This window comes from Athalia rosae, chromosome 2 (genome assembly GCF_917208135.1).
Source record: "Athalia rosae chromosome 2, iyAthRosa1.1, whole genome shotgun sequence".
Lineage (NCBI taxonomy): Eukaryota > Metazoa > Arthropoda > Insecta > Hymenoptera > Athaliidae > Athalia > Athalia rosae.
Window position 1 is genome coordinate 17,717,789 of NC_064027.1, and position 22,436 is coordinate 17,740,224.

Here is a 22,436-nt window from a genome sequence, read left to right on the forward strand (position 1 = left end):
CGAAATTGAATACTAGTACAGCCTCGACGATAGAATCGCAGTGAATAATGCAACCAAAATAGAGACATAAAATGACATAGATAACTACAAACCCTGTACTCTGACTTATACTTATTGGCTGTAGCTATCTGTGCAGTCGAGTGCAATAAATGGTGTGAGTATTTATCGCCGATACCGGACAATCAGATGGTGAAAAACAAAAAAGTCCCGAGTAACAAAAAAGTACTTGTACTGACTGTTGGGGGAATGTAGAACGCATTCCGCACGATAAGAATATACCAATTGTACAACGTTTCCAAAAAGATTGGCTATGATATTACTACATATTACTACTACATGTGCTATTCAGCCTTCGTTCGAAGACACTTGAGGTTACACTCGATATTTCTGCTGCGAAAACGTCGCATAGCATCGCAGAAGATAATTTCCGAACAGGTAGAATCTTCTGCGTTCGACGGATACCAATACACGATTGTTGGGAAAGCTCGATGTGGCATACTTTCAACGTACTTCACACCTAGCAGTATCTCACACTGCTTTCCTTCTGCAGGACATTTCATCGTTTGCAATGTACTCCTCATTGTGCACGTACCGTAATAATTCCAATCAACATTGAACAATATTGAGATTTGTGTACCTGACCTGGTGGAAGTTAGTATCTCGCCATTGAAAAACTGTGCGTCGTGATCGTAGAAAACTGAATTGAATTATTCGACGGATACGGAAAAGTGAATGACCTCGATGTTTGACAGAATTGTCTCTATATTCAGGTCGAACGATTCACTGTGAGGATGTTACAAGGCCAAAAGTAACATCCATATTCGTTTCGTCGATAAATTTTAAATAATACGCACGGCCAAACCTGATAGCACGATCCCGCGGGAAATTACTTCAAATCGCAGCTATTTGTATAAACTGTACGTCATATCCTCGGGGGAGAACTTTTTGTCGTTGAATCTGACGTACGGGTCAATAATTTTGCATATATCACGAATGAATGAAGCATTTTCACCCACTCACAGCGATAATGATTTTGTTGTACGAACGGAGGTGTGAAAACGAAAATACGGGTTCAAAGATGGAGTGGCACTCGCGAGGTTCGCGTGTGAATATTCGGGTGACAGTATTAACGAAGTCAAGTGTACATTACGCTACCGCAGGAGTCGGAAAATTCCTCAATAGTTATTCTTTCTGAGGTGGTTTTTTTCATTCGCCAGGCGTGAATGCCACTCTTTGCGAACCGGGCACTTTGCAGAGAATGTGTACTCATCCCCTTTCGAGAAGAATCGGAAAAACAAAAGAAAGCTCAATTTCCAAACTGGTCGAGAAGGTACAAGGGAGAATTGTTCGATTATGTTTTTCTTTCTTCCCCCATTCCCCTTACCCAGCTCTCTTCTCATTGGCTATCAACGAAATTCGTATTCTATATATCAATTCATCCGGCGCTATTGTGCATTACTTCTTCTTATTACCTTTCTTCTTTGAAAATTGCTATAAATCGAGGGTGTAGATACATTCAAACGTCGGCATTAGAGTCGAGCAAAGCGCATTATAGTCTCGGCATTCCGAAGGCACTGGAGGCCGACGGTGTATTTCTTGTGATATTTGCTTAACAAATAATAAAAGAGAACCCGGACCCTGACTGCAATGCTCTTTTGCTCCAGGAAGCGGACGGGTTATTAATGATGCTACGAAACGCCCCGTAACTTCGTAGTGAGAGAACGCAAGAGAAACAAAGACAAAAAAAAACTGCGCTGCCAGCGTTCTGTGTGGTCAGATGGGTGTATTTATTATTTTTGAAACACTATAGCCCCGCGACAGCTTCCTTTACAGTCATGTATACATATGCGTTTGCAAGTGTCCAAGGTACGCACGGCTACTTTTGATCCATATTTTTTGCAGTAAACAAACCCAATGTATCGAAGTCAGTATCGGGCTCCGTACGAGGTAAAAATGCGATGGTTATAGATCCGTCTCTGACGTCACGTTGTACGTGGACCGGGTAAGGATGCGCCATTCTAACACTTGTCCGAATCGTCATATTTCTCGGCTATTCAATCACGAGGGTCCCATTCAACTCTGGAGTACGATAAACAAAACAACAATGGCTGACCCATTGTCGTTCAACAGTCGTATTCCTTTATCGACGCCTTTACCTCGTAGAAATGCTCGGAAGCTCGAGCTTGGCTTTCTCACTGCTCCGCTACCTACTCCACTTGCCGACAGTAAGATTTATCCTCCCAAAAGGCACCTGCGGTGCAAAAGAATTCGCCAAGGACATTGAATGATCAAGAAAAACTACCAGAGGAAAGGCGTAAAAAATGGCATAGATGGACATTCTTATTAAAAGAGGTCTTATACTTACTTAATAATATATGTACGTATAGTACTTACAATTAGCCACTTAAATGTCTTCGACATGGAAAAGAAAACAATGATCATAAAAAAGGAACGAAATCAATTATTGTGCCATTTGAGCCAAGAAAATGTCACCTCGCACCACGCATAAACCTACTAGAGAAGCTAGAATAAAACAGACAACAGACCAAACTAACTATTGCAACAAACGGCGATTGAAATGGAGAAAAAAAAATTGGCTCAAAAAAATAAAACGAAGCATAAATGAACGAAACTTGAGAAATAATTTTCATGAAACGGAGGTGGAGAGACTTGGCGGGCTAATGTTGCCTATATTGCCGTTTAGAAATCATATTCTGGATTTTTTGTCGACAAAGTAAGAAAAGATGGCAGCGCAGATACGCCGGGTATTTTGAAAAAATTCAAACGGACTTTGGCTTTGAGAGGATCGTCGAGAACCGAAATCGAGCTTGAAGCACTTGAAGTATAATTCGTGCATAATTATCATCACGCCGCGTAGATACGTCGTGTAGTCCCTGACCAAGTCAGTCGCCACATGGTCGTTAAGAGGTTGCGATCTCCGTGTACGATTAGGGTACAAAAAGTCGAAGCCGCTGCAGCATCGGAATGACGCCATTAGGGTGGTAAGCGATATGTACGTACGCCGGCGTACGACTGGAGTTCCTCGGAATACTTCATCGACTGGCTGACGCGATCGGTAGAATCTTGAGAAACTCGATATGCAAAATCTTGACCCACCAGCGCCGGTTCGAAGATTTCGGTGGATCTCGGTACTTCCGGTATTAGCCTTGGATACGTTGACGTCAAGGTCACTCGGGTGACTTCTAGGCGGAAGGGCGAAAAGCGGGAAGAAGCTGAAGACAAATCGACGGGAGGATCACACGTACTATGCACGAGACACAGGATGCATTGCCTTTTTTTTTTTAAACACCGACCCAGTGCACCAAATAATAAAATCGTTTCGAAACTAGACGGCGCCAGTATCGAGCGATTTGATGACCATCTTTTCTTCGAATGAAATTAAAAGTCCTTTTCTTCAAGTTAAATTTGAGTTGGCATCGGTTACGTTTTTGAGATTTCACTTAAGTGCGTTTCGTACTTCGGATAAAAGTAATAATGCTCGCGGAACTACCCGCACGCGGTATCACTGCTTGCTTATTCCAAGGGAGAATTTGAAATGATTACTAAAATACGAACGTTCCGATGTCATTTACTAATTACATTTCTCGCCGGTTCGCTCTGTATATATATGACTACAAAATTCTGTCTGGTTAACAACGAGTAAATTTCTCAGAATTTTGTGCTTTGAGCGTAAACTCCATCCGTCAAAAACCATTCCTATGATCCGTGCCATTTGTATGATTTCATATTTGTGCGGATGCCGTAATTTATTGCATCCCCGGGGCTTGTGTAATCAGGTTCAGTCTACGGTATAACTTGGTATTTCTCGTGCTCTTACAAAAATGCTACTGCTGCAATTGCTAATACGTCATCACTTTGCGAAACGAGCTCCTCGTTCTCGTTCTACATTTAGTCATAACAAGACTCATCACGTAATAACTGCGATTGTTATATAAAAAGAAGAGAGAAAGAGAGCGAATATACGGAATGGAAAATTAACTCGTGAACTCGGATTATCCATTTTTCATACAATAATGTTGTGGCCGTGGAATCAGATACATATCGGGTAAAGTATGTAAATTACAGAAATTGCATCAAATCCATCAAAAAAGGAAAGGGGAAAATTCATCGCGTTTTATCTATACAGTTCGCAAGTTAGGCTGTTGGACACCACGTGACTCTTACCAATCATCCGCACACCTACGAAAAACTGTTGTCCCCTCAACTCTCAGCAATGGAGGAAAATTTGAGGTGGCTGCTGCGTGCAAATAACTTCAGGGATCAGACCATTGTGGGTGAAGTAGCAACGGTTTGTCGGAAACCACACAAATTTTGTGATTTACCGCCACGAGATGCGATTGCAATTTGTCTTCGGTCGTACTTGCAGATCTAAACTGATTATTATTTTACGCATAAAAAATAACGGTGCAAATGACCAAAAACTGATATCAGGTTGTCGAGTAAGCTAATTCAGGGGGCGAAGATTCCGCAGATGACTGTTACACAGACTAGTTTACAAAATAAGAGAAGTAAAGTAGGTTGGGTTGATCATAAACAGTGTTGTATAAAATTTTGTGTTACACCGGACAGCTAATTCTGACGACTCCTGCGGAATCACTACTGATGAATCTCTAGAATCTTCCTTTGGGAGGTTTCAGACGTTGTTTTGATAAAGGGCATAGCCGGATAAATATGGGATTTCTGCCCCCATGGCTTTTTTGACCCACACTTAGGGGATCGATTTGGCATCAAATAAAAATAATTCACACCAATTTTTAGCCCTTTAACTTAAACGACGTTCGAGATTTTCAAAAAAACCTGTTTTTTTGATTTTAATTTTATTTTTATACTGAAATTCGGAGTTAATCGATGGTGATTTTTTTTCTTATTCTTAGGAGTCTTAAACATAAAAATATCGTATGATCATGGTTTTTCAACGAAAAGTCGCTTTTTAACGAAGAAAAGAAAATTTAAATCTTGTTTTCTTTTAGGGTTTTTGAAATATGTCAATTACCAAAATTTGTCAGAACATGTATTTTATACCCCTCGACACTCAGGAATTTTTTCAGATTTTTTGAAGTGGTCGAACAATGTCAAAAAAATTAAAAACTCATTTTTTCTACGTACTTTTTCAAGCAAAAAAAAATACAAGTGCGTTAGAACGACGAATTTCGGGAAAAAAATGAGTTTTTAATTTTTTTGACATTGTTCGACCACTTCAAAAAATCTGAAAAAATTCCTGAGTGTCGAGGGGTATAAAATACATGTTCTGACAAATTTTGGTAATTGACATATTTCAAAAACCCTAAAAGAAAACAAGATTTAAATTTTCTTTTCTTCGTTAAAAAGCGACTTTTCGTTGAAAAACCATGATCATACGATATTTTTATGTTTAAGACTCCTAAGAATAAGAAAAGAAATCACCATCGATTAACTCCGAATTTCAGTATAAAAATAAAATTAAAATCAAAAAAACAGGTTTTTTTGAAAATCTCGAACGTCGTTTAAGTTAAAGGGCTAAAAATTGGTGTGAATTATTTTTATTTGATGCCAAATCGATCCCCTAAGTGTGGGTCAAAAAAGCCATGGGGGCAGATTTCCCATATTTAACCGGCTATGCCCTTTCCGTACCTTTTCAGAAAAGCTTCTAAAACATTGCGGAGGTTCAGTTCTTGACGGAAATGTTATTCAATCTCGCTGAGACACCCTTCGCTTTTATAGACAAATATCCACTGAACAATTGAGTTTTTCAATTACGGGTAAGGAGTCAGAATTATTCACAGATGATCAGAAATCATACTTTCACGAAGGTTGAATTCGTTCCCGGAAAGTAGCGTGATTAACAGAATTGAGAAGCTGATGATTACGGTTTCGAACAAAGAGGCTGGAATCCTCTGGAATTGATTCAAAGAAATTGTTCAAATTCGAAGAGAAAAAAAGAACTTTAACTGTGAAATCTCCAGCTGCTGTCATTCACGCCGATTTAACGAGTGGATTCCAAATTCATTCATCTCCATGGATAATAAGTTAAGAGGGAGCGAAGCCGATGTGGAAACGTTGGGTGGGTATTAAAGTAATATTTTCCTTTGTAATTTCTAACTCAACAGTGAGCTGAACTTTCTCTCCCTTTTGGAAAAAAATCTCGGCGGTCGTTCTCGTCATAGATCCTACGGATTAGCTCTGTGTAAAATGGGGCGTCATCGTGATCACCATGAAAACCTGAGGAAATTCTGGAACTTTATTTCCTCAAATTAACTAATAAAAAGGGTTCCTCGCGCCACAGGAATCGCATATATCGTGATATTTCATTTTATTTTTTATCAAATTTGGGAAAATCCTCATCCAAAACTTGTACAGCCTCGAATCGTTTCTTCTTCGTTCTTTCTTCATGCGACACCAAAGATCTCCATTGGAATAAACGATCAAAATTCATTGACCTACCCTAACAGGTGGGAATGGAATATCTATGAACGAATATGAAAATTTGTATTTGGCAGTCTAGTTCTGTTACCGCAGTAGCACATCATTTTCTTGGTTGAACTTTCAACCAGAAGCCACCTTGGGGCTCTAGGGCGAAAGCGTCGGTTTTGTACTCGATTCTCGGATGGGTCTTGGTGCCTGGTAGCAAATCGCACTTGGCGAGCAAGTTGAAAATGGCGAGTTTAACCAGCATCAGAGCATAACGACTCGCAACACAAATTCTAGGGCCCAATCCGAAGGGAATGTAGGCCGAGGAGTTGAAGTTACTTTTGTTTTCGTCGCTGAACCGTTCCGGGTCGAATTTATCCGGGTTTGGAAAATTCTTTTCGTCACGATGTATGGAATATATCGGAATCCAAAGGTTTTGCGAGGGTTGGATTCGCAGTGGTTCGAGCCCGGGTAACGCGGGGGGTAGAGTGAACTCTTCGGTGCAAACTCGATCCACTAGGAAATTAGTTGTAAACACCCTCAGGCTCTCGCTGATCACAGCTTCCAGGTACTTCATCGCGTTTATTTGTTCGTATGACACTCTTTCAGGATTCTCTTTCAGAACCTCATCGATTTCAGCGTGCAGTTTCTTCTGAACTTCGGGTTCTAGTGCAAGGATCTGGGCGACGAAGCACATCGCCACCGTCGAACCTTCCAGTCCGGCCATGAGGAACATCAGTCCTTGGGCGGTCATATCGTCTAAAGTCGGGGTCAATTTGTCCTGCTTGTCTCTCGCCTGCATCAATAAGTGAATCATATCTGGTCTGACGATTCCTTCTCTGTCGCGTGTTTCTATGGTGTTCTTTATGACATTTTTGAAGAAATTCGCCGATTCACCGTCGACAAATTTAATGTTAAATAACCGAGCTACGCTGGGAAAGCTCCTTAATATGAAAACCCTGATGATCTGGAGGTAACTGAAAAAATCAGTGACTTTGACCCCCACCTCGTAGAACTTGTTATCAGGCTCCTCCAAGGAATTTGTGGATAGTCCGAACGCCGTAGACGCGATCACATCGAGGGTGTATCTTTTGAGAACGTCTTTCATGTCGAAACCTTCAGGTTGCACTCGCCGATTCGCCATGTACTCGCCGAAATTGGTTCCACACTCTCTCACTATCTCGAACATCATTTTCATCTTACCGGCGCTGAACGCCGGGCTCAAAAGCGATCGCATGGTCCTCCACTCGTCATTATGCAGCGTGAACAGAGTTCTTCGTAACAAGGGTTCCGCCGGAAAATCGGCGAACATTTTTCGGTTTGGAAAAACGTCGAAGTGCTTGATGGCGATGAGTTTCAGCAGTTCGGGATCCCTCAGCAAAATAACCGGAGTTCCGAAGTAGTAGAAACCGACGTACTTCGCGTCAGGGTTGAGTTTGTAGGTCCTTTGTATCGCGTGCATCATCGATTCCTTCTTGAAAACCACTTTCGCCATGTTTCCGAATATCGGCAACGGCGTAACGTAAGGGATACCATGCCTCTTGAAATAGGAATAGTTCCTGACGTAGAACAAGTATAGGACCACTGCTCCGACTAATATCGTTGAGAGTATCGTCCAGGGGTCCATGATGGTCCGATATCTGTGCCAAGTGTGGGATGTGTTCGTACTTTTTTTACCGAACTTTCGGCCGTGTCACGTCAGACTTTGAGCACGGGGAACGAGAGTCTTGATCCGCCTGTACTCTGAGCTACAGCTTGACCATCACCGACTACCGAGCTTCGCAGACTGGCCTCTACAATGTAGAGAATGACTGTTAGGAGTTACATAACGTCGCGACGGTTAACGCGCCTTCCCATACGTCTCGTTCTCATATTGCGATAACGCACCGAGGCATAGTTCATTTCAATCGTACTCGACTCTCGTGTTCATTTTCGCAGATGATCACCTTGAACAAGAGTTATCTCCCTCACTTTGCGAAATTGAATACTATTACAGCCTCGACAACAGAATCGCAGTGAATAATGCAATCGGAGCAGTGACGTAAAATGATACGGTTAAATACAAACCCCGTACCCGGACTTATACTTATTGGCTGTAGCTATCTGTGCAGTCGAGTGCAATAAATCGCATAGAGGGTAGGGAACTTCTTCATATGTAGATTCGACCTTCGTCATTATATCTTGAAAGATTCGGCCCTAACCAGTCCCGGATTTTTTTCATAAAAATCGTCAGAATGTGGAAAATCCGTATTTCAAGACGAATTTATTTTCTATAGGCTTTTTGGAAAAAATGTTTTTTGACAATAGATATCCGCTCAGTCGTTCTGTAAGTGTTAAGAACTTCTAGACTCATGTATCTTCATTAATCAACTTGCAATAAACAAAAAGCGAGAAGTTAATTTTTTTTACTCTTGAACAATTCTTTCAATAATTGTCTTACGACATCGGCATTCATAGTATATAGTACATAGTTCATAAATCAGTGCCAAATCGCTCGCTCTTAGTTATGTATTATGGTTGAGCAACAATACGCGACGCTGCAAAATCCGGAGATTGCTTTTCAAATCCGGACGGCTAGGGTCACGCCGGTCAAAAAAATTTTGAAGGTCGTACTTTACATATAGATTCAGAAACAAAAGAAATTTTTTTTTTTGCTTCAAAATATCGGTTTTTCTATCGAAATCAAATTCTTGTTTATAAAGAAACGCACGTATTTCAGTTGATTTATCAATTGGAAACCACGTCAAGATATATCTTGTTTCTTCTATTCATTTCACGAATTACAAGCAAAAAAAATTGCAAAAAACTTATTCAGAACAGAAGATATCAAGATTTTACTTAATTACGAATAATTATTGTTGTAATTAAAATTGAGAATTCCTCGTTAGTTTCAAAACTTTGAGGAATCACCGTGAATTTTCAACAACTCCATCAGCATCAATTTTTCCGAAATAAATTAATGAAAATCGCAGCGCTGAGGATTCTCCCACCACGCGGTTCGCCGCTTACTTGTACAATGGATTATTTTCTTGAAGATGATCAGAGAATAAAAATTTGTTATTAAAGAATACCACTTTTTTCTCAAAAAACCGAATATGTATGTTAACTTGCATCTAGATCACTCGCTCATTTGTTCATTACTACTATTCTCGGTATCTATTTCTACAATATATCTATGTGTCTACCAAATCACTACGAACGGCTCAAACATGTTTTCTTAAGGTTATTAAAAGTTGACACTAAATGTTACACGTGATAAATAGGTTTCTTCTCACAAATACGTAATAACATACTGCCGGAAACATCGTAATTACCGCAATCTAACACTTGCGTGGTAGGACAATAACGGTGATGTTGAATCCGGTGATTAAAGTTTTTCTTTACATTTGAATATTAAGTATTTGTGACGGTGTTATATAAAACATATTCGAGCCATTCGTAGCGATTAGTAGCAATAGACACCGAGAGACTAGTAATGAACTAATGAGCGAGTGATCTAGATACGAGTTAACATACATCTTTGGTTATCTGTGAAGAAAATAGCATATTTAGGAAAGAAATTTGGTTATACGACCATTTTCAAGAAAAAAATCCATTATGAAAGTAAGCGGTGAACCGCGTGGTGGGAGAATCCTTAGCGCTGCGATCTTCATTAATTTGTTTCGGAAAAATTGCTGCTGATGGAGTTGTTAGAAAAGTCACGGTGATTCCTCAAAGTTTTTAAAGTAACGAGGTATTTTTTTTTGTTTTTCTCAAATGGCGGACGCATTTGACTACTTTTTTGCGAGCATTATCCAATAAGAGCGCAGCTATCTCGAACTCTGCATTGCTTACCACCACTGATTGGTTGCAAGAGACATTCGAGCATCTCGTCTGTCGCCTACAGGCCATGGACTCACAATCAGATTCGATACTAACGGAGTGTGCGCTTTTTTATTTCTCGTATGCCTCGTGACAGTTCCTACCTCGATTTAATTGAACACGAATGAAACCCTAAAGAATGCAACGCGTATGTTTACTCCATTGATGCTGAAAATGTTGGGTGTTTAGCTGCCAACTCGCTGACTGCTTGTGAGGTTACGTGAGAGATCATAGAATCATCGGCAATCATTACCCGCACTGATTATGAAGTTTTCAGTTCATACAGCCCGAGTAGTGTGAGTCGATCATAACCTGACGTTGGACAATCCAGGTCTACCACTTGGTAGGACCGGTTCCTCGAGAGGAATCAGCTTTCCGTTGGCACACCAGAAACCTAGGGCCTCGTTCCGATCCTGTTCGGCTATAAATCAAGCGTTCAAAGGGTCTTCTTAATGGAGAACTCGGTCAAATACTTCATATTGTTGTGAATTGTGGACAATGCGTGATCCTGCAAAGTTCCACAGAACTTCCGTCTGAGTCAACCATACGTTATCTAACCTTCTATCTGACGTACATACCGTATGAAATCAACACAATTAACGCGTTCCTCTTATCCTCACGCATGTCGGTATTTAGTAACGCAACAGTTCCCCTGCACTCATGACAGAAACGAAGGGTTCGTGTGTCCATATCCAAAAACAAACAACTTCTGTTCGAACAATATTTCTGTTGGGCCAATATTTTTTCAGATATTTTATTGCGAATTTCTCTAAAATTACGTAGGAATTGTCAACAATGACAATCTTAATCCGAAGTCTTACATATTATTTTAAGAAATGCTCAAAACCATCATTATGTTCGTTATTTTGAACACTCGTCACAATAATAAGTTCAGCTTTGGATTGGAATTATTATTGTATGACAATTGCCATGTAATTACAGGGAAATTCGAGATTAAATATCTGAAAAAATAAATGCCCAACAGAAATATCGTTCGAACAGAAGTTGTTTGTTTTTTTCGTGAATCGCGAAATTGATGAAAACAATATGAGGTTCTATTCAAAGAACCGACGCTGACCCTCAAGTAACCTTGAACCCATCCACCGAATAAAGAATAAGCAATGCTCTTACATTCTCCCTTTGGAGCCGAATACGTTTGGTTAGAACCATTTTTTCGAAAACGTCTAGCTGGCGAGATATGCAGGTATGCCATATGAAAAATCGAGACTTTCTGTTTCAATTTGTGCTCTCTTTGCAGTCGAGCGGCACGTTAATATTGACCATGTCAATTTTTCGAATATTTTTCTCACTTTATGACATTCACTGTGCTCGTTATTGACATAATTCTATAGACAATTAACTAATATTATTATTAGAATACTACTATATTTGAGATTATGTCGTATGGAAAATTTTCATGTACACTTGGCTTAATCATGGTTGGTGTAGTTAGACACTACACAATGAGACGTAGGTTGGCACAAAATATCCCTAGGGGGAATTTACGTGCGAGATCGATGCGGGTTAAACCAATCGCGAGTAGCACCTCTGCTGTGCACTGCTGTTAATTCCCCCTAGGGATATTTTGCGCCAACCTAAATCATATCGCGTAGTGTCTAACTACGCCAGTTTTGACTAAGCCAAGTGTACAGTGTCTGAATATTTCAATATCAAACTGCGGTACGTGCAACGCTACGAATAATCACCCCTTTCTCCGCCGTCTTTCCTACTATACCATTTATTAGAACAAAAAGTCTCTCAGTGTATCCAAATCACTAATACCACGTGACGAAAATACTCTTCGAAACGTCACTCTCCGATAGCAACAGAAAGCGCACTTTAAGATTTTGACGATTAATAATAAGACGTGATCCGGATCACACAATTAATTCGCCAGAAATAATTACGTCATTTTTCATTCGACCCTGATAAATTCACCCGCTCTCGTAAAAATTATTAAACGGCGTGAATCGGAAGAGCGGGAGACTGTGAGGAGAAAAAAATATGCCCATATATTTCGGGTAGGTTTACGATGAAAATCGTTTAGTACTTTTCGCATAAAAAGACCACATCTGATGACAACAATCATCGAGTTACGACTACGATCCACCGTACCGCCTAAAGCGATTTTAATTATAAGCATCCAACTTTCCTTCTTACCTTTCCTCAGAGTCTAACCATAGCCTAATAGAGAATTTATCGTTAGTGAAGTTCTCTACTTTTATATGAAGAGCGTGTAATTTGCTTAATTTTATACCGGCTAAATTTTCTTTTCAGACCCGAGGGTCGGGCCTCTCCTTCGAGTAAATACCAATCATCGAACGAAATTGATTCAAATTTCCAACTTTATGATTGTACAGTTACGATGGCGTAAATCGTGCGATTCGTACCTGGCTCAGATATAGTGACACCTGCGGTGTAATATTCCGTTCTCCGATTTTTAGCGTAACGATTACGTTTTCCTTTTTTTGGAAGGGGTGGATGGCGGTGGAGGGGTTGCGAGAGGAGCGGTATTTTTCAAAATAATATCACGCCTTCCTCTTCGAAAGTGGTATCGTTCAGTCGAGAAGCATACCAGAGTTTTAATTAAGTGCATTACGACGTGCTTCATGATGGACGGTGACACCGATATGAAAGATGGCCGGGACCGGGAGAGTCATTATATGAGAACGACGGTGAGTTTATTACCTCATCCATGCCTTGTTATTCCACGCGCTGAAAACAACAGCGTACTCGCTTCCACAATCTTTGCAAATTTCCCGCAGATATATCACATGCGAGCTATTACACATGTGCTTTCCTATGTTATACGACGCGCCCGTATATTCCCAGTTACAAGACTCGACTCACTCCGCGAATTCGGTGAAAATGCTTTACCGCGATATTGGCGGTGGAAAACGTTTGTCGGCACGGCTCGCCCCTGACTCGCCCCTGAAAAGTGTGACAACTTTCACGCCGTTGGGTTCGAACGTTCCAGACGTTGGAAAGACGAGGGGCGGGCGAAACGAAGAGTCAATTTTTTACGAGGGTTATGCGTGGGTATGTATAACAGATGAACTGCGGTTTACGGCTGTTGTTATTCCGCTCGGTTTCACGTACCCATCGAATGGAATCTTTTCTTGCGGATAATCTCTGATCGGATGTGATATGGGCGAATAAATCTCTTCCCTTGTCTTCGACCCTACATTTACTCCCCGATCTCCGACGGTCAGATAAAACTTTGAATGAGAACTTGAAACTGGAATTACGCTGGCAAACGGCTCACTTCCGCGATGTAACTCGGGCTCCGCTACTCCGGTGTAAGGCGAGGAAACTTGGAATCCATTCGGCCGTAGCTGCTGCCTTCGGCTAAACAACTTTAACTTTGCAAGCTCCATCTCCGAAAATGTCTTTTACTTTTAGTCACGGTCTGACAATTAGAGGCTCCCACCAGTCCGAGTAACAGTTACTGTCAGCTTAAACACAGGAGAGCTTAGCTGCGATTAGCTCCTGCCATTCATCCCTGTTTTTATCCTCGAACGAGGTATTAAAAATGACGCGAACGACAAGTGTCTATGTGGAAAGTTTTTTTCTACGAAAAAGTGCAAAAAACGTATCTCCGAGTGGAAGAAAACAAATGTGAAGAGGATTTCGAGTGATAACTGGATTTAAAAGACCCATCGAAAGGTCCGTTTAAAAAATCACCGTTTCGCGACACGATCTAGATAAGAACCGGGAGAAAATCTTCCCGTGGAAGAATATCTTCATTTCCGTAGATGAGTATATAATACCTACTCGCCCAACTTTGTATATACATACGGTAGTTAACGCCATCATTACTGGCTCATAGAAAAGTATGAATACAACTTTACCGCTATACGGACCTAACCACCACTCCCTGAAAAAGTACCGACATATTCTTAACTAACTGCAGTTATATTGCTTTACTTCGCTATACGTGAACCCCGGGGGTTTTTCTCAAGTTAAACACTCCATTCCATTTCCACCTGAAGCTTGTCCAAGTTTAAAAACTTTTATAAAATTTCAGAAGATTAATCAAACAATCAACTGAGTAAAGCTTTTCCGTTTAATGTACAAACCACCGGATGCGATGGACCGAATAAAATATTTGAGCTTGGAGAAATCGTACGGAAACCAACGAGATCTTATATAGTCGAAGAAAACTAAATTAATACCTGCGGACTGTCTTTTTATTATCTGCTATTATTATTTCGATTCTCGCCTTCTGAAAAGTTCCATTTCATCGGTCTCTTAATCCAAAAATTACCCGAAATCAATGAGTAATCCACGTACAGTATACATATGTAGACACCTGGAATCAGGTAACAACGAATTTTATAACTCCGCAAAACTTTCTCCAATAAACGCGATTCGAAGATGAAATTTCAACGGTTCTGAATACCTGTTGAAAACACATGATACAGCTATATTCACGATGCTATACTCACCCGCGATATATCTGCTACGTATTTCAGTAACCAAACGTTAATCTAATATCTCTGAACAACGCGATGCCGAATTATAACAAAATTTATGTTATCATTCATGGTTAGATTATCAATACTCTGAATATCACCACCAAGCTCGATCACCTTATGTAATAAATACCATATTCACACTCGTGCAAAGCATATACGTATGTAAATGTCAAAATATGTGCACATTATTGAAGGATGAAAATATTCATTTCAGAGTTTCCACTTGTCTCTGTAACCATGAACTTGATTCGAGAAAATCTTAAAATTAAATAGGCAGAACAAAATCTCGATATTCTTATTTCGTTAGATATTTTCTCACTGACAATGAGTTGGTAGGTATCCATGTACTTTGAATAGTATAAGTTTGACCGGCTGGCGGCGAGTCTGATTTTTCTTTTACATTTGAATTTAAGATGCAGTTTAGCAGACCGCGTGACATAAACTCCATTCGACGCGCGACGCCCCCAGCGGTCCTCGGTTACGGTATTACACTCACAACCTCGCTCGCAACTAAATATACACGGATACCTATACCATACACGTAGATATAGTTGGAAAATTCTCTGGCTAGGTGATAAATCTTATTATCCAAGCAAAACCAGGCTAATACTTGCGCTCCGTTGCCGACGGCGAAGCGCATCATCCTATCGGTACATGCTAGTATCTATACTACTAGGACGCTGCTCGTACACACGCGTGTGATATTATTACCTGCGAATGACAGGCTCCATACACGTGTGTTCCTATACCTATGGCTTAACCGTTCGTTATGGTAAACCTACGGGCCTGTGATATCAGAAACAGACATCGAGCAGACCTGCTGGCTATTTTACCCCTAGTTATAGGTATTGAATAAAATATGGAGGTGTAGCCATTGCATCGTACGTATGTACATACATAAACCTCTTTCATACTGGGGTAGTTAGACGCTACGCGATATGATTCAGGTTGGCGCAATATATCCCTAGTGGAATTCACACCAGCGCAACGGCTGTGGGGATCTGACGCCGCTCGACCCGCATTCATCGTACGTAAATTTCACTAGGGATATTTTGCGCCAACCTAAATCACATCGCGTAGTGTCTAACTACGCCAGTTATGAATGAGGTTTGTGTACATTGTGCGCTGAAGACGAACACAATTTTTGGAAGTGAAAGGGGAAGAATGTCTGAAACGGAAATGCGTTATGAATACAACACCGTTGAATCGGAAGTAATATTCTTCGATTCTTCGGTGACGTTCTTTTTTTTCTGAAATTTTATTCGGCAGACATTAAATTACGGGTTTACATAAAATTATGCCGAATCCTCGAGATGGGACATTTAGGGAACGCCTTTTGTGTCAGTTGAAATAATAATGTTGAAACCCTCTCTCACCACACCCGTATTACCGCGAGTAATTTTCGTGTCTGATTCCTCATAGCATACCTGAAATTTTTGTCAAATTTTACAACTCTAACCAACCACGGTACGATGCGGTCAACGGTTAATTTGGCGCAAAAATTTACAGTAGGTACAGGGGGATGAGTCGATTCAACGCCTACTCGGTCCTGCATGATTTTGCTGATTTCTTCATTCTATATAATTATTGGTCGAGCGAGGGAATTCCGTCAAATCGCGTCGCTCATTAGGCTCATAAATTAATCATGGTATAACGTGAGACAAGATCCACATTCCTCGTTACGTATTCCGTTGGTATGAGAGTTCTACCGAATTGCCTACCTATTATAACAGTCGGGAGTCTGACTTTTATGCTCCATATAGGAGACCACCATAATCAGTCTCATGGATTCTTCAGTCGGGTATGACATAATCTGTTTCGCACAGGATTCGTCCGGCCGCGTGTATACGTAAAATCAGAATTGCTTATTTGATTTTCAACTTTTTCTCCACGAAATCCGAACGCCCAAAATACATACATCATAAACAATCTCGATATTGTTTGACCCGGTGTGATCGCAATATTGGTTTAATTGTTTTACGCTCCGTGCGTGTTCAGTTTTTATTTACCTGCGAAAATCACGCAGCTGCGAAACGTGAATATCGATGGTCGCATAGGTTGCCTGAATTAATCTTTCACTGTAACTGAAAAATCGAAGTAACTCGAGAATGTTGACATAGCGCGTTATGAATCCTATGACCATGCGCCGGTACGGTGAAATAATTAAAGTTTTAACCCATTCGTAAGTTGAGGCACCGTTTTCAATCAACCCACTAGATGAGCCCCAGCTGCGTTCGGAGTCCCAACTTTATTGTGCTTTGTCTCGATCTGTCAGCGCTGGTGGTCTGTATAAGTTTTACTGCTGCAGAAATATCGTTCACACTTTCTTTCTGGTTCTGTCGTGAAGTTGAGATTAATGATACCTTATATTGTACGAGTGTATATAGGAAGTGTTCATTTTTAGTTTATTTTATTATTATTACCGATATTATTATTTGCAAAATGGGAAGAAAGTTTAACAGATCGAAACGAATGAAATTTTATCGAAACGGCAGAGATTGTACAAAGGGTGAACTAAAATTCCCAGGTGCACAAAGAGCGTTATTTCTTGCGAAGAAAAAAGACTGGCGTTCCTTTGAAGCTTCTGAGCAAATAACTTCGCGGAAAAACAAAAACGTCTCGGGATCCACTACACACGTTTTGGGGGATTAAATATTTCTTTTCGACTTTACAACAGCCTAGAAATCGTCGAAGGCAGTATTCAAAAAATTAGAAGAAAAAAAACGACAACTGAAGCATAACGATGGGCAGATTCATCGCACGGATCGATTCGTATACCAACAGCTTTTTTAATTATAGATTTTAATTGGATCAATTCCAAGTCCGACTATTTCGCTCTAACATTGGATTATAATTAAAAGCTCAAGAACTATAAGGAGCGTAGTACAGCATGTCGGTTAAACCCTTTAGCAGTTTGAGAAATATAAATTCACTCGTATTCACCGTCTTCAAGAACTAAATGCTCCTTGTCGAGGGATATTGATGTCTTGCTCCGACCCTTTTTCGAGTTGAGTACATCTCCGTTCGAACACGGGAAATTATATGATACGGGGTGTTAAAGCGCGACATCCCGATCTGCGACGTCAAAGCAACACAACGATAAAATCAGCTGTTTGGACGATTAGATTATATATAGGACCCGCAAATGTGACGAGTAGAATACACGCATCTCATCAATATTCAAATTATCGAATCCATCGATATGCGACAAAAGAAAAAGCCTTCTTTAATCTTACGGAACGGATGATGTACTTTAGTTTCCACAATTTGAAAAACAATCCTCTCTTGATAGCTTACTTTCGGCATAATATTTCATACTTGAAAATTTCGTTTTACTTTTGTTTAACAGAATGCTTCACTGTCTTGTGAATTACGGCATTCTGTTTCATAATCCTCGATAAGTTATATATGAAGAAAATATTTATGAAATGTTTCAAAATTAATCGACCATGCATCGTCAAGTCCGCAGTATACAGAGTGGGACGTTTACCTGACGCTCGTGAATAACCTGAAAATTAAACATTTTTGAGAAAAAACCCCCAAGAAGAGAAAATTTTATGGTTCATAGGCGCGAAAAACAATCTTCTAGACTCGCGCTCTTCAGTCGGTAAACAAAGTTAACTATCGAATGACTTTCGTACCGTCTAACGGACAAAAAGTACGATTTCCACTTTTTCAGACCATAAAACTTTATTTTACAACAATTTTTTCCAACAATTTTTCATTTTCAGATCATCCTCTCTTGCCGTAATTAATATATGGGTGATTTTGTTCTAACTGTGATTTTTTACGTCCAGCACCGTTTATTGTTCTTGAGTATAAATAATCAATCAATTTATAAGATCCCTATGGTAATGCGGTCTACCAAACGTAGGACTTCACAAACTTTTTCACACGAAATAATTAATACTTGAAAGAGAACAAGGATTATCACATTGTAACGCCAGTACCGTGGCATGTCTTGTTGTCGGATTCACCATAAAAGTAATGACCTTCACCGTCAATGTCAAACCTTCTTATATGTGCTAAGTTTATTTCAAAAGGAATTATCATCGATTGTATCAATATATCAGTGTATCACTGAATTATTTATTAATAAATTTTGTCCGCGGATTTCATTAATTTTGACCTTTTACACGTCAGCCACTCGTATTTCATATTCCCGCAGATTAATATAACTTTCATTCGGACATCTTCAAAGTACGTTTAATATTGGTTATTTACATACATCATAACGATGAAAGAGCACAAATATGTAATGGCAAAATAATATTTGATGTTCAAAGAGGTGTGTCATGAATTTATTGGTCAGTACCGTGGTATCATTGAATAGGCATTTTTTTTATGAAAAAAATGAATTCTTATATTTCCAGATAATCTAAATGATACTCCAATTTCAAGTTCTTTAATCCATAACCAAAAAAGTCTCCTAATTACATAAAGTTGGAGTGTCAGAACCGTGTCCAAAATTAATCAATCTATTTTCATCGATTGATAAAATCGTGTTCATCATCAATGTTGGTAGTTTTTTTCATTCAGAATGGTGTCGCCACTGCTAAGTAGAATGTCTACGAAAATATTCTCCAAAATAGTTATGAGAAGCGACGATTATCACCGAAAAAGAAATCATTAGGCATAAAAAAGAACTTACACAAAGAGGTAAAAACTATGCGCCCTTAAGGACTTAAATAATCAATAAAGGATGGTTGAAATATAAATCAATGATAAATTTGATCATATTTGCTGATGGAGTATGATAGATAAACATATGTCCATACCGCAGCGTGGGAATTTTTGAATTATGCTCTTTCTCCCGCTATCTTAAGGTTGTAGTGAATTGCTTCTGTACACTCAATTCTGACATCGAATAAATCGAGTATACGCGTAAAAAAGCCAAAAATATTCACCTTAAGGATGAACAAATTTGGAGGTCAAAGAATCACAGTTAGAAGAGAATCACCCCAAATAATGCGTTAAATATTGGGTTAGGTTAGGTCACCTTGGAATGGTCTGCTGTACAACATACGTGAGGTGCAGTGGTACGTCGACGCGACGGCTTTCAATATTTAATCTTTTCTTCTGCTGCGTACTTATATCGTTAGAATGCTGACTGTGTATTTAAATCGGGTTGTGTCAACTGTGCTAGATTCTCTGGAACACATTATCGCGTAAATGCATGCAGAGAGTACCATGTGAGGGCGGTGGAAAACATTTGTTACGCCCACGTAAGTAATGATCTAAAATTTTTTCCCATCGTCCATCTTTTTTTTTTTTGCTCTTCTGCAAGATTGATTCTCCCAGACGCGGGTGTGTAACCCATAATCACTAGACTTACGACAGAGACTTTCCACCACAGAGGGCATGTTCTGCAAAACTACAAAACAAAATAAAGAAAAAGCATTGAATCAATTTTTTTTTTAACTTTTTGATCTCATTGTTTTCTCCGAGGTTTTCTCTATGTACGCTCTTCTGGCAGCTTCAAAGTGTACAACTTAAATTTCACGAACTTTCCCAAAGCTACCTTACACGAGAACAAAATAGTGAAATTTTGTTTTCTAATGAAAACGAATATTAGAAAAATTGAAATATTCAAAAAGAGTTTTTTTTTTCTTCACCACATTCTACTGTTGTAAAACTGACGCAATTCACGTTCTCGTTTATTTGTTTCTTCTATTCCGTTCGCTTCTGAGGAATACGCCCACATTTCGACAGCGCATCCGCCACAGTTTTTTGTTTGATTTTTTTTTGGCAAACTACACCCTTCTCCGGTTATTAGACCCTTGATATATTAATATGATTATAGAAACGGTCCGGACACTGTGCGGTCTGCCATTGTTATACCATTTGTGCGGCAAACTTCAGACAGAATTATATATCTATCTATACGTATAGATCGAAGAACAGTCCTCCGATATCTCGGGGATATATCTGCACCCCGTGGACCACGATCCCTGCGGCCGACCGCGACCTCAGATGATCGTCTTCGATCGCCTGCGCCTCGCAGCTGATAATTTAACCCCTGAACCCACCCTCGTCCCTAGACACAACTTCCATCCCGCACGTCAACGGTCCCCACCCTCCCGCCCTTCGTTTTTTCTGGCAGAGACAAAACCTCGCTATATTGTCTAGGTTTACCCATACAGCGTCTATATGTCTTTCGAAATTGTTATCTATCCTATTTTTTTCATTTTCTTCTTCAAATCTGTCATCTGATTGTCCACTTTCGTGATCTTTGCACCAGTTTTATACGCGGTTAAAGTAAAAATGTGTCGAAGGTTGGGAGAAACTAGATCTGAAAGGGTAGAGGAAGTGTACCTGTAAAAAAGAACTCGGACGATTATATTATCGCCGCTAAAAGGATGAGAGATTTTCGCCACCGAATACCCATTCCCTGGTCACATTAACGCTAGGTAGATAATAAAAGTCAGGGTATAAGGTGTATGCTGTGTACACAAGGAGCCTGATGAGTGCGGTTTTGTATGGGCAAAGTGTTAGGGACAAGGTAAAAAAAGGCAGCCACTCAAGAGGAGGCAAAATGGTGGGTGGGACGGGTAAAAGTCAACGACGAGAAACATGCGGGGCGCGAGATGAAAGATCTTTTTAGCTCTTCTTCTCTCGTTTTACATATTGCGATTACAAAAGTTCTGGAAATTATTCGTTTCTTCATTTTTAAACAAAAGTTTTCATATTTAATGGAAATTTCGAGTTCCAAAAAAAAGATCATTTATATATCTGATTTCGAATTTGTAAAAAATCATGGGAAATTCTACTCCGCTGTTTTTGATATGTAACTATGTAATTATGTAAGGTGATCGTCAGGAAGAGACGCGCCCAACAAAAATGAACGTGAAAAGTTCGTGAAATAATTTTTATTGCGGTGAAAACTGAATTGATGAAGAGCGTTATAGCTGTAGAGTATTTCCCTGGTGAATCGGCAGGCGTGTCACCTACGCATTCGGCTCGCGAATTTATGCAGAAATAAAAGGAGAAAAGCTTTGGGTCAATCGTAACCCGGATATCAAAAATTTACACTATCCAAAATTTATGCAGTGGAAGGAACACGGACGAGTTTTCTCCGAGTTTTATGAACGCGGTATTTTCGTACAATTCAGCGAACGTTTCAGGTACCATAGGTGCGTACGGTCGGTCATATTTCTTCATCAATCCTATGCGCCCATGCATATTCATTCGGAAACAAGAAACTTGCTGCCTTCTTTATAAATCGAAGTCATACCTGAAATATATCAGACTCGAAACCTTCTTCTCTAATTTATATACATCCGACGACGAATTTCTACGATATCTATCGTCATTTTCAACCAATCTCAACTATTCAACCATGTTCAGAATACAATAACAACAAGTGCAATTGATTCAATTATTCAATTATTGTAGTCAACTTTTCGAAAATCATTCGATATACTTGTGACCAATGCGAACCTGGAGAAAATAAAAAACCAAGTCGACCTTGATTTCATCTGAATAGGGTCATCCGAAAGACAATCGATAACGCAGTCTCCTCCTCTTTTCTGGGTCCTGACATTTTGGGAGAAGAAATTTTTTTCCGCCAATCTCACAGACATCGCAAGCGATGTAAAATGGGACGCCCCCGCGAGGGTGTACGTTACGTTGAGCTTTGTCGAGTTGATCATATTGCGGAAAAATTTTTCGGTAGTATTCTCGCACCGC

At 39.8% G+C, this 22,436-nt stretch overlaps 2 protein-coding genes across 4 annotated transcripts in view; both read right to left on the bottom strand.

The window, feature by feature from the left end:
- The window catches only part of LOC105684934 (tachykinin-like peptides receptor 99D), a 142,505-nt gene that overhangs the window by 111,112 nt on the left and 8,957 nt on the right, over positions 1-22,436 (bottom strand). The window lies entirely within an intron of this gene.
- On the bottom strand, positions 6,220-8,201 carry LOC105692086 (cytochrome P450 9e2-like). Its single transcript, XM_012411058.4, has one exon. It carries the CDS (start codon positions 8,033-8,035, stop codon positions 6,524-6,526), a length of 1,512 nt encoding a protein of 503 aa, XP_012266481.2. The 5' UTR covers positions 8,036-8,201; the 3' UTR covers positions 6,220-6,523.